The 13,566-nt window shown below is 43.1% G+C and overlaps 1 protein-coding gene across 1 annotated transcript in view; it reads right to left on the bottom strand.

Moving 5' to 3' along the window:
* Positions 1-652: 652 nt before the first annotated feature.
* The window catches only part of kif26ba (kinesin family member 26Ba), a 79,709-nt gene continuing 66,795 nt past the window's right edge, over positions 653-13,566 (bottom strand). Inside the window, exons 9-17 of the mRNA XM_030782301.1 lie at positions 11,573-11,835; positions 10,362-10,545; positions 9,069-9,228; positions 6,722-6,890; positions 6,309-6,611; positions 3,113-6,188; positions 1,456-1,658; positions 1,208-1,358; positions 653-801 (exon numbers count right to left, since the gene is read on the bottom strand). Coding sequence (XP_030638161.1) covers positions 653-801; positions 1,208-1,358; positions 1,456-1,658; positions 3,113-6,188; positions 6,309-6,611; positions 6,722-6,890; positions 9,069-9,228; positions 10,362-10,545; positions 11,573-11,835 — 4,658 coding nt within the window. The remainder of the gene's footprint in view (positions 802-1,207; positions 1,359-1,455; positions 1,659-3,112; positions 6,189-6,308; positions 6,612-6,721; positions 6,891-9,068; positions 9,229-10,361; positions 10,546-11,572; positions 11,836-13,566) is intronic.

Below are 13,566 nucleotides of genomic sequence, written 5' to 3' on the forward strand. Positions count from 1 at the left end.
AAATAATAGTAGAAAACATACACAGAACAGTTCATATATACTGTATTTAACTAGTATATAACAATACAAGTACAAATTACTGAGACAGTAAGTCAAGGGGATAAAACACCAAGTAAAACAAGCTGTGTTATTTTCTCTATCTTTTTTTTTTTTTTTTAAGCTAGCACCATCTTTACACTCACACACACACACAAAAAAAACTGGTTTGATATTGAAGTGATGACAAGGCACTTGTTGTCCTTCAAAACTTTTTTTTTTTTAAGTTTTGTTTTCATTCTTTTTTTTCCCTCACATATGGTAGTTTCTGAAACTCTATTAGGCCTTGTTCGAAGCAAGCAAGCAAACCGTATGTACAAATGAAAGATTCCAACGTTCCTCAATAAAAAGTGCTCATCCAGTCTTGTGGGAGATTGCTCATCCTCTGACAACTCTCCAAGTCCAACTTCTCTTTGTCTCCCATTTCCCAAACCCACTTTTTTTTTTTTTTTAAAAAAATATGAAGTCTTTTATTTCCCATTCACTTCGCTCACCATTTCAATGACAAATCACATAACTCGCTCTCACACGCTCTCATTCACACCACAAAGCTGGGCCTTTTTCGACTTCCCATGGTCCCTTGCTTCTCTAGTGATGACTGACTCTACATTCAAGTCTACCGTCGCCGGCAGGTTATGTCGAAGCATGTGATCATCATCAGATGGGCTTTGCAGAAGTTGACGCGGTTCTCCAGTCTTTCAGTGACAAACTCCAGAGCCTCCAGATACTCCAGAGAGTCCACCTCAAAAGTCTGTTTAAGGTCAACTGTAACAGAACACATTTGTCTAGATTGCTGTGTGCTCTTAAGAGACAGTCATGAAACATGATACTCCACTGAGGAACCCAAAGTAATTTTTGTTATGACCAAACTGAGAACATTGTGCAAAATATGCACTGGCAGACTCATCTGTCTTACACTTAGATTACATCTATAATACTTTGTTTATCTGCTAACGGCATATATAAATTATTCTTTTTTTGTACTCTTTAAACTAAAAAGGAAGTCATTTAAGGCAAGCTGGGAACAAATTGGACATTTTTAAAGAAACTCCAGATTATCTGCAAGTACTTTGTGGATCTCCTGAGCTAATTAGGGAGTTTGCTCTGAGACTTGGAATAATATTAACACATGGCTTTTGTGTTAACAAAAAAAAGCTGCAATTTTACTTACATTCACTGGTCCATTTCTCTGGCTCCAGCATTAGATACTGTTTGGTCTGCTCCAATTCCTTTTTCAGCCAATCGTACTTGGCCCGCACCTCTGAAATCCTCTGCTGTCGATGCTCCAAGATCTTCAGTTTGGCACTGAAGTACACCACTTCCTGAGGGCAGAACCATAACGATTGAGATCGCTATCTAAACATAGTCTAGGGAACAACCCACAAAATTAGACTATTAAACTCACTCATACTCTCTCACCTTATTACCCGCAATCCTCCTCCTCTGTAGACGTTCAACGTCATCAATCTCATAGACCTTTATCTCGAAAGGCTCAGCCAATCCTCTTTGGGTAGGTCGGAGTGGACCATCCACCCAGCGTACTCCAGGGCTGATGATGGGTTTCCTCACTGGGGATGATGTATCCAGGGTGAGGTTGGGGATTAGGCGTCGTCTCTGAGTCCCTGGCAGGCAAAAGATCACGCACCATGACTACGAGTGTTTTCCAAAATGTAAATTCACATTTCTAGTGCCTCCCAAATTGCCATCCCATCAACAGATTAACTCAATTAACCTCACACCAGGGATAACAAATGGACAAGCCATATAGAGAAACGTTGTTAGGAACACACTGTAGCAAATGACTTATTCTAGGCACTGAATGCAGGGACATGATGTGCGTCTAGGCAGAGCCATGCCATGTGGTTCTGCCACCAGCCCAGTGCTTACGAGGCATTCAGCCCTGTGATGGCACGGTGCCCTGATAACAGGGCCAGGTCAGAGGCTTATCAGAGAAGTATTCAGGAATGAAGCCTATGCAGCAGGATTTACCAAAACTCAGTCCACATTTGCATAGAAATAGACAGTTCCAGCCGGGCTACCTTTTTATCTGATTTGAAATACAGAAAGGGGAGAAAAATTAATGGGTTTCTGCTTGGCCTTATGCTTTGACTAAAAGCAGCACAGAAAGGTCAGACTTCCAGACAGTTCTGATTCACTGCCATGTCACAAATTTGTGTATTATTACACTGTCTCACTCTAAGATGCATTGCCCTAACATGGGCAAATGAGATACTATTCAAATCAATAAAATGGCGGTGAGATCTTGATTTTAGATAAAAACCTGTTTCACGTGCACATTTTCTTTGCATATAAACTCCTTCTCTCTGTCACAGGTTCTACCTAATTGACTCACTTCCCAACTATGCAAATGTAGCATTCAAAACATAATCACCATAGTGGGGGGTTTTTTGTTGTTGTTTTGGGGGGGGGGGGGGGGGGGGGGGGTGGAGGGGCGTTCAGTGCAGCCCCATGCTGTGAAGTCACTAAGCTTTGGGTTCATAAGTAGACAGTCACTGTCAGTCTTGTGGCAGCGTGGGTTGAAAAGACAGGATTTAAATTTCAAGAGCTGATACGTAAGATGGTCTCCATGGCAAAGGTCTGGACAGGAGCAAAACAGAGTAAAATGCTCAGCCTTGGGGGAGAGAGGCAGGAAGTGTTTACAGGAGTCCTGAGAGAGCACTAAATATGCAGGGGCCACCCACAGTCTCGTCTCTGACATGAGCTGTGTGTTCATGTCAGGATCGCTATCAGAACACATGATTCTGGCATGGGTGCAGAGGAAAGAGGTCAGATGGGATGGAATTATTTTACAATAACATGCTGTTATTTTCCATTTTGAAAGTCATACTGAGATGATTTGTAAAATATAAAAGCAAAGGAATGTTATGCATACCTAGGCCTCTATGAATTTTGAGCATGTTGTGGTGCATTCACTTTGATTTTCCAGAATTACAATGCTTCAGTGCTCATTTGGTCAGCCACAGTCATGCTACTGCGCTGTGAACTTGATTATGTTCATATCGTCACTGGGAATGTAAAGTTTTGACATTAAAATTGATCATAAATGTCAGCTTACCTGTATTGTTTCTTTTCTTTGAGTTTTTCAGGCTCCTACGACCACTGACCGAGCTACTGTTCTCACTCATGGAGTCTTGGGCTGAGGAAGTGCTTCCTGTGGCCTCACTGTCTCGTATCATGCTCTCATAGCCACTGCTACCCCCGCTGTGATAGAATAACGTAGTCTTCCCCATGGCAGGGGGCAATTCTCCGCTTAACACACTGCTGTTATCACTGGCATGGCCGCTGCTGCAACGGTGGGGTTTGCGTGGAGCCGTGATCTTACTGTACGGCGAGGGCAAAGTTTGAACCACTGGTTTCTCCTCTCCCTGAGCAGCTGCTCCCCTTTCCTCCGTGTCAGAAGCTCCACGTCCATGGCCAGTGCGGGAGCCACCACTACCCTGGAGTAGTTCAGATATCCGTCCATTCACAGCCCTCAGTGGCAGTTTGGAAGCCAGACCCGAACCCCTGCTGCGGCTAAGGGACTGAGACGACCAGGAGCTTTGGTTCTGGCTCTTCCCATTCGGTGGGAGGCTAGAACTCCTGTTCACTGACTGTGGGAGGGATTTGGTGGAGAAGCTCAGGGTCTTGGTGCTGGAGGTTGATAGGCTGCGGGCTTTGGGGCTGGCCATGAGGAGTTTGCTGACTGCAGAGATTTTGGATTGGTTAGATTTGGGTGATTGTGGTATGTTGTTGTTGTTGCCATTTGGTCCATTGGTGGGTGACGACACAGAACCACGAGTGAGACTCCTGCCAGTCCGAGGCATAGTGCTGTCTCTGACCACACCTCCTTTAGACCCCACTGAGGTCAGGCTCTCTGCCCTTTCCAGGGAATGACAGTCATAATGACCTCCATGGGATCTCCCCAGAGAATTGGTCCGATTGGCTAATTGCTCGAGTTTGGCACTGAAGAGACGGCTACTCTCCACACTGGGTCCTCTCTGTTTCCCATTGCCGCCCAGGTCATCGGGGTTGCTTCCCAGGAAAGACAAATGCTGGTTTAATGTTTGGCTGTGCTGTGGACTGGCTCTGTTTCTCTGATCTAAGCTGGACTTCCGTACTGGTGGCAGTGGTGGAATTCCCTTCTGGCGAGCAAAGAGACCCTGTCTTCCAGATGACCCTCTCCTCTCCAGGGTTGCTCTGGGGCTGCAGGGAGTGGAGGTTGTGACACCGAGGTTTTTGTACTCTCCACTTGTGTAACGAAGTGAGGCATCATCAAGGTCATCCTGCCTGTTAAGGCGATGCCATGCTCTTGGGAGGCTGCCTGTCCTGAGGATGTCTGCTGTGTAAATAGGAGTGATGCTCTCAGAAGCATTCAGGACCATCTCACAGCCATCCACCACCCTCTTAATCAAGTCAGGGGAGCAAGCAGCCTCACCACTGCTCGAGCTATGCCTGTCCACCACAAATTTGCTCTTCACTGAATCAGACACCTTTTTTTCAGGCTTCGTTTCACTGACCAGCTCCTTAGGCTTGGTTTCCTCACTGTCTCTTTTCATCCAAGGGTCATCGAAATTGATCTCACTTGATATGGGAATGGGTGGAGATTTGTTATCTTTTAGTGATGGGTTATGAATGGGTGATGATACAGCAGGTAAGTCCTGCATTACCATTGGCTTGACAGCAACACAAGGATGAACTGAAATGCTAGTTTTAAAAGGAACAAAGCCAACTGAGGATGACAGTGTTTGTATATTGGAGATGGTAATTGTGTTCTTCCCTATAGTTGGAGACATCTTTACAATTTTCTCCTTAGTAGGTGTGCTCTTCCCATTTATGTTCTCTGTTTTAGCCAGAGCTCTCTCGCTATCTGGAGTCTTCCTCCCACTCATGCTTGAAGGCTCTTCACTCTCCCCTTCCTCTAACACCTCTTTAAGCTGGGCCTCAACTAGTGCCTCTCCTTGACCAAAGCACTGCTGTGCAACAAAACTATGACAGGACTGCTCACCCTCGCTCCCAGTGCTCACTTCACTAAGCCAGGAGCTGATCGAGGAACGTCGACTTACGTGTGGAAGTGCCTCACCCTCAGCCTTGCCAAAGGGCAGAAATTTGGTGATGTTGACCTCAGAGATGGTAGCTGTAGTGATGGAGGTGGCACTGGTATAGCAGTCCAGGTCCTCGCTAATGCTGCTAATGATGCTAACGGGGCGTGAGCCGGAGGCCAAGGCCTGAACTGAGCAGTCACTGTTAAAGCTAATGATGCTGGTGGGCCTCCCATTCTCCATGACACCGCTAATTGTTAGCTCCTCCACCATGGTGAACACCAGTTCGTCCTCCCCGTTTGGTTCCAAAGGTTGTTGCAGAGTCACTGTGGCAGTAGTGTTCTTCATATCCTTCTTGTCCAAAGGCAGCTGAGGCACATCATCACACAGTGTCTCTGCAGAGCCCAGGCTATTGGTGGATGAAGAGCGTTTTAACACCTGAGGGCTCATTCCCACAGGAGAAGTTCTAGACTCAGCCTGAAGCAAAGACTCAGTGGAGGACTTGCCAGAATCCTTGTTTAAGTTCTGAGAGGATTGAGGAGGTGTGCCAGGCATTACCCCTTTCTGTGTGTATACTTTGCAGCGCTGGGATGGAGAGGATGGTGGTTTATATTCAGAGGTTTTGGTCAAGCTCGCAATGCCCAGCCTTGGAGAGCCCATTGGACGAGGTTTGCTGTCACTGATACTTCCACCACTGATGGATTCCCTGCTGTCATGCAAGCTCTTTGCCCTTTGAAGGGCATGAAGTTGACCAGCACCACTGCCACCAGTCACACTCCTACTGGTGGAAAGAGAACAACTGCTCAGTGAGGTCTGTGTCAAGCTTTCAATGATTGACTGTGCAATTTCTGCCTCTTCGACAACCTCCCTGATCTCTTCCAGCTGCTGGTCATTGGAGATTCTTTTGGGAGAGCCAAACTGCAGGCTTCTTTTAATATCCTGACCCTGTGCTGGAAGCGGCTCAAATTTGGCAACTCTACTGGCAGGAACTTCTTCAAAGGGAAACTTGGTGATCTCCTCACTTCCATCAATGCATTCGAGCCTCTCCTGCAGCTCAGCAAAGGTGTTACATTTGAGACAGTCCTTCTCTTGTTTGCCAGACTCTGCACCTTCCTCTGGCACTGGTGGGAGCTGCTGGGGATGAAGGGTCTGCAATGGCTGTACTGTCTGGACAGGTGGTGGAGCCAAGGCCTGTTGAGAGGCTGGCTGGAGCTGCCGAGGTTGCTGAGAAACCAGAGGAGTCTTGTCTTGATCTGCTTTGTTCTTATGCAGGGATGGAATGATGGGCACAAACTCTGGTGGACCCTCATTGTCCGTTAGCTCTTTGTCTGACAGAGCAGAACCATTTGGACCCACGTAGATGACAGTGTCGCAAGACTGCTCACTGCTGGAGTAGTCATCAGGGTCACTAGAGAGGTGTAGCAAGGGCATCTCAGGGTCAACGACGTTCCGAGAATGGATGGTTCTCAGCTGGGTTGGGCGGCGCATTCTCCCCTCTTCACATGAGCTCTCTCCTCCAGAGGAACTGGAGGTATACTGCTATTGGAAAGATGAAACAAAAGTTGTAGTTATGCTATCAAGTTAACCAAGTGATAAAAATGCATAACGGTATTATGCCATTGTTTGAAAATGTCACGTCATACCACAGTGCCTTTTGTCTTTTTCTTTTTCATCCTTAGAACGCGGGAGGCAATCTGAATGGTCGAAAGCGTCTCTGAGAAGTTACTGGGTGATGAAGAGATGTGCGCTATCATGGTGGTGCGGCAATTCATGTTGCCCAGGGATTCTCGTAAAAGCATGGTTAGCTTGCTGTCCCTGTTATCAAGAAAACAAAACCAGCAGGTTAACAAAGAACTACAAAGCTTTGACCCCTTGAACACATGATTTGAAAATGTGGTTGAGCAAAGTTATAACTGCCTGATAACCAGGGCAGAACATCAGGTTGTGTGACTAAATCTTTACATTATCATTTTTCTCAGCGGAAGACATTAATACGGAAAATGATTCCAAAATAACTTCTGACTTTAATGTAATAAGCTTTCCCCAGGAGGGCACAACATATGAAAAGTTCAGTTACTGAGAGCAACCTTTTAAAAAGGAGTCCCATTAGTTCTAGAAAGTCTCTTATTTAGCTCTTGCTAGCATGCTCCTCACAGTAATGTTACTTGTCAGAAAAACCTTTTGGGCATTCGGGTATCTGGGCCATCTGCTGTTACCCCGTTTGTTCTCTAAAACCACAGTTTTCAGTATCCTTCCATATTCTTGCTTTGGCAAGGGAGAGAAAAGCATGAGCAAAGCCCAGAGCTTTTCCCATGGCAACTACCGGAAGTGACACAACTGAGTCAGATGTATTTTCAGCAATGAATCAGCAAAAAAGCATAAAGCAAAAGCATTTGCTCATAAAACCAAAACATCCTGTACTAGCACTGACAATGCCCTCACTGATTTCTGGCTGGAAAAATACATATCTGCATTACAGGACCTATGAACTCGTTAAAAGTGTTGAAAGTTATGTCAAGTAGTGATTGTACCCTGCAAGCAATAACCATTTTGTGAAAAGAACTGTTTCAAGATGAAAAGTAAAATGCAAAACAATTAGTTCTCATTTAGTGCTAAATGACCAATTCATTATTCCAAAGTAATATAACTACATGAGTAATAAGGGCAAGCTCTTTCGTCTCTATATAAATACAGTCTTCAACCAAATTACTCATTTCTTGCCACAGCAACCCTGTTGACAACACTGAGTGGTGATTACACCCCAGACCTTTTAGCCAGGGGTTAAGGCATTGTACAGTCCTCTGCGTTTATCTGGGAAACTTTTGTGACATGGTGCAGTAAATAAGGTCAGCTCATTCCCTTACAGTGACATCACGGAGTGTGAACTTATGCCGGCTCATTGCATACATCAGATTAATTATGTTGTTCTTTCCATAAGTGTCCGTAATTACTTTCAATTCCGATCAAAATGCCAGATCTGACATCACATCTGAACGCTTAAAATTACGTCATTACAGTGGAAAAAGGCTAACTGAAGCACAGCGTATTTAGCTCTAATTAAATTAAGTTCAGTGACTTTTTCAGAGGATTTATATTCATTTGTGTTACATTTATATTCATTTAAGTTATCTCCTGCAAATGTTACACTCTCACTGAATGCCCCCAAACCCTAATTACATTTCAACTCTCCAGAGTGGTTGCAATTCCAGCTTAAACCCATGTGGTGCTTTGCAATGTAAATTTACCATCATTAAATTAGAGTAGCATTGCATAAAATTGTATGAGCCCTGGAGGAGGAAAATATAGACTTGGCACCATTTTCTTTGAGAACTTTGCTCAAATTTACACAGTATCTTCTCTAAGCTGTCTGTTTAACCTAAATTAATAGTCCGTTCAGATAATCAGTACGGAACTGCCACCTGTAAAACGGTCTCTATTCAAGACACAAAATTAAAAACATGAATATGAAACAGCATCTGTTTTTGTAGCTTCATTGAGCAGGCAGCTTTAAGCTTACCCACGAGGACAAGAAAGGTTAGATCTGCACCATAACCTAACTGCTGCATTAAAATAATCAATTAACTCCTGAGATCAAAGGATTTAAATGTCAAGAGTGCATACATTATTAATATATAATGCATTTATGCACAGTTAAAGCCTTCATATACAACAGAAGTCTGATTAAACACACTGCATCATTAATGAGTTTAAATCATTAGCACATAACCTCAAATCTATCAATATTACATGACTGCTGCCATCACAGGATATGAGATGTCGGCCAGTGAACTTTTGTAAAGTACAACTCTTAGCTTAACTGTTGAGTATTTCCCTAAAATTTCCTCGAAAACATCCAAAGGTGCTGTGTAATGATCCAAGCCCCAGAAAATACGAATGAACAAATGAACAAATGACCTCACTGTGCCTCGGGATAGAGTCAAATGATTTATTTTTGTTTTCAGATTACGGGGGAGAAAAAAAAACATAGATTACTTGTAAGGGATGTGTTTGCTGCCGTTGACCAGAGCTAAGATGACATTTCCCAGGGCGGACAGCGAAAGGCAGAGTCCACCGGCGCTGTCTCTAGTTTTGCTCAGAACCTTCACACAACTTCCCAGATCAATGAGGTGAAGTCGACTCCTGCCTCCAGACACTTACAGAGAGACACACAGAAAAGATTGTGAGTTTACTGCAAAGTAATTACACTAGCAGTTACATTACATTCAAAATACATATATATATACACACACACACACACACACACACACACATATATATGTATGTATGTATGTCTTTGTTGGTCAAAAAGGGTGCCATAAAACCATCATGATTCCATACTGCTTATTTTCATGATTCCTTTCTGTTTAACTTGTGCCAGGTTCTAAAGGCCAGAGTATTCACTCATTCCTCTTCATATACTGCCTTCCTTGTGCTCAGTTTGGACAGAACTCAAGCTTGAATGCCACACGGACCTGGGCAAGCACATCTGGCTTTGCTTTGCATTTCTCTGAGCAATCTTTGTTAGCGTGAGGCACCATCGGCTCATGCCAGAGAGAGAAAGTCTCTATGATAAGGGAAATTAGCTGTGTTCTCCGGAAACAGACAGCATTAGCGAGACAGCACCTCAGATTAGAATCCAACATATCACTTTAGCAAAAAGCACTTAAAAAAAAAAAGAAGAAGAAGAAGAAGAAGAAAAAAACATTCATCACACTTGGGCTGAGACAATCACAGGCAGCCTATTTATACTCCAGACTCACAACATTTGAGAATATAATCAAAACGGAAAGTTTTACGTTCAACTTGGGTGAACAGAACAGGGAACTGGAGCCAGAACAGGGTTTCAGACTTAATGGAGGTCTTTAACGAGCTACCCATAATGAGCGAGGATGGCAATTATTTAACCATTTAAAAGCTTAAATTAATGATGTTGACCCAAGTGCATAACCAGTTGGATCATGCACTAAAGATTTATAGAGAAACAAGCTACCATTTTCTTGTTAAGCAAACATTTACAATGCAGTGTTAACATCCTGGCTACTGACAAGGGTGGATAAATTAATTCTGTGTGTGTTTAAGGCTCCCCAAAAAAATGTCAATTACGGTTTTAACACACCACTGACACTGGAATTCTAAGAGAAAACACGGATGGTTTAGTACAGTAGTACAACACAAGTATAATGCTGTATCGGAGCTGAAAAGTTACCATAAAAAGAGAAGTTAGAATTGCGACTGCTCAGGGTTTCAAACATTGCACTATGTACAGATTACAGATTATACGCTTACTGCCTCCCTTGCTGGTCTTCTCCATGCGATACTGGTAGATGTGTAGGGTGAAGAGCATGTGAGAGTTGCGATGTTCTTCCTCATCGTAGTCAGGCTTGCTGCTGTAGCGTGAGGCCAACGCTGCGTCCAGGTAGAAGGCAGCTTTCTCCGCCGTGGGGGCACGCAACTCGCTCTGGTTCTGCAGCTGTAAGAAGACAGAAGGTTAGAAACAAACCCGTCATCACTGCTTAATGAATGTAATGGCTCTTTAAGAGAGCATATTTGACTGTGTTATACTAGGTAGCAGAAAATGTCTGGGAGCACAGTTGGTGCTTTTGTCCACCAAACCAAGAATATTATTCTATAACTATTGGATAGAATTGGGGGTTTACGTAATGAATGGATGGCTTTGATTAAGAAAGTGCCAAGAAAATGTTGACACTGGACCTAACGTAAACTTTATTATTTTCATAGCTAAAAATATTTCCTTGCTAATCCCAAGCGATTAGTCTTGGGTTTCATTAACAACACTGGTTGATAAGATAGCAGCTGGAACCATTGGGAGTCTATGGAACTGAAGTATATGGAACTGAATGGCAGTGAGGTATCATTCCAAAACAAGATTAGAGAAGATTTCACAGGGATTACAGAGATATGCTTGTCTCCAGAAAGTAATCCACTCAATATGTAACTGCATGTTACTCAACAAAGACAGTTTTATTCAGATGGGATCATTGTTCTTAATTTTGTGACAAATAAACCGGAGATAATCCCCAATTGAGCATTAATAAAAAAGTTTCTTTGAAGGAAAATGAGCGTGACAACCGTATCTCACTTCTTGTTTTCAAATTACGAGGAACTTAGTAACTCACAGAAGATCCACAAACAAGAGACAGGATATCTTCCAGACAACAGGTCCTTAGGGGTTCTTTGTGTTTGTAATTTGTATTATCTTCGATCTCCATGCCTTGATTCAAAACACGAGCCTGTTGCTGTGACAACACTCTCAATCTCTTTACAGCTCTATGTGACTTAATGGCTCCTTACGCAATGTGCGCCAGGAACTGTGACAAACTGATTCAAAGCTGAAAAAAATACGATGCATCAGCCACACTGGCAGTGAGTCTTCACGACCACTTGTATTTCCTCAAAAAAAAAAAAAAAAATCAAAGCTAAGGGTAACGCCAGCAATCTGGCACTGGTACTCATGATCAGAACCGGTTTTATTGTACCTGCATTCCGCAGATGGGGTCTTCACAGAGGAAGACCCCTGGAGATTGGCCATCCTGCAGACTTCCTGTGGCCACTTCAGAGAGCAGGTCTTTCAGGTTCTCGTCTTTGCCCCAGACCTCCACAGCCGACACGCGCACCGAAAAACGCGCCCCAGTTTTCTCCTTGCGTTCGTTAATGAGCTTGAAAAGCCAAGAGATTGCACAGGGGATGATACCCAGGTTCTGCATGGAGTCATCCTTCCCGATCATGGTGTAGGACTTCCCTGTGGAGAGAGACGGAGGGATGATGTCTCTATCAGGGTAAGACAGACACAGCACACTACACTGTGATCAGCGCAAGGCAACATACCCTGCTGTCTTTGCTGATTATTTACTCATACAGATAATCAGAGGATGCTTGGGTATGCATTGATCAAGATTTGAGATTTTTAAATGGATTTCTCACACACAGAGAAAAAGAGCGACATGCACATTTGGAAACATATCTCACTATAACAGTCGATCTACGCTCTAGTTATTAAGTTTCACCATAGATATAATATGCGGGTGGACCACATTGAGACCTTTTTTTCTGCGATATTGGAGCTAAGATTCTAATCTTTGTAAGCTGAATGTTCAGAAGCATGTTGCCCTTTCATTACATCTGATTAGATTTCATGGTCTTTCTTCGGGTCATAATCAGGATTTTACTCCAAATTTATCTATACTGCAGCTGCCAATACTCTATGTCTGTTTAAAGGGGAAGTTATTTCTAATGATTAAAAAAAAAAAAAAAAAAAAAAAAAGCTCTGCGAAAACCAACTAAATGATCGCAATCACTTTTTTATACACTCTTAAGTTTTAACTGACAAATTTGAGGGCTCTTTACATATTCATTGCTTCCTCTCCAGCAAATGTTAGTCTTGACAAGATGCTGCCACCCACCATATGTTCACATAGCACTTTAGACATGTGTTTTTTTGTGTCTGTGTTTGGCATTGGACAAACACACAGACACCATGACACCTGACACCATGATGATGGCCATTTGACATTGAGAATCCCAAAGTTCAAATATAACCGCTGGGCTTATGACAGTGACACACAACAAACACCATTACTGCTGTTGAGACCAAAGACATCTAAGGCCCACTGATGCCAAATGCCAGCTTTCTCTTCAAACTGTCAAATAACTTGCTGCATGTGCATGTGTGCTAGTGTGTATGTGTGTGTGTGTGTGTGTGCGCGCGCGCGCATGCGCGCGTGTGTGAGAGAGATAGAGAAAGAGAGGGAGAGAGCGAGGGAGAGAGACAGACAGAGCGACAGACAAAGAGAGAGAGAGGCAGTGAGACAGGGAGAGAGAGAGAGAGAGTGAGAGAGAGAGCAAGGGAGAGAGACAGACAAAGAGAGAGAGAGAGAGCAAATACATAGGATTATCATTAATGTACTGCCACTCTTTATTTCCTTATTAAGATTCATTGTGTTATCAGTACCAGAGGGTAATGTCACAACTCATGTGTTGGAGATATTGATAAGACAATCAACTGAATAAAATACAAGCTATTTATTTGTTGCAATTTTAATAACTTTACATCAAAGCAGTATTTCTATGTTGTTTTATTCATTATCAAACAGCAGATAGTAATTCTGTTGTTCTTTATTGGTTCAGTCATTGGTAATCTAACTTGCCTGGGCCAGATATTCATATGTAACACTGTTGATTATTTTCAATATGTTCTCTAAATGACATCAAATTCTTCTGTTCCAAAGAGGATTATTGGTTCAATATGTTCTCAAATAAATGCATAAAAACATAGATGGACTTTTATGAATCACACCCAATCATAAGGCTCGTTGCTCAAGTGAACATATTTGTCTTTTTTCATATGTGCCTCAAAAATATACTTATGAAGAGCAGAAGAGTTCAAATGAATGACCCAAAAATGCAAGAGTAAGCCTGGTAGAGTAGGCCACCATTAAGGTTTGAGCACTGTGTTCCACTAACTCGGAACGTT

The sequence above is a fragment of the Chanos chanos genome, chromosome 1 (genome assembly GCF_902362185.1).
Source record: "Chanos chanos chromosome 1, fChaCha1.1, whole genome shotgun sequence".
NCBI lineage: Eukaryota > Metazoa > Chordata > Actinopteri > Gonorynchiformes > Chanidae > Chanos > Chanos chanos.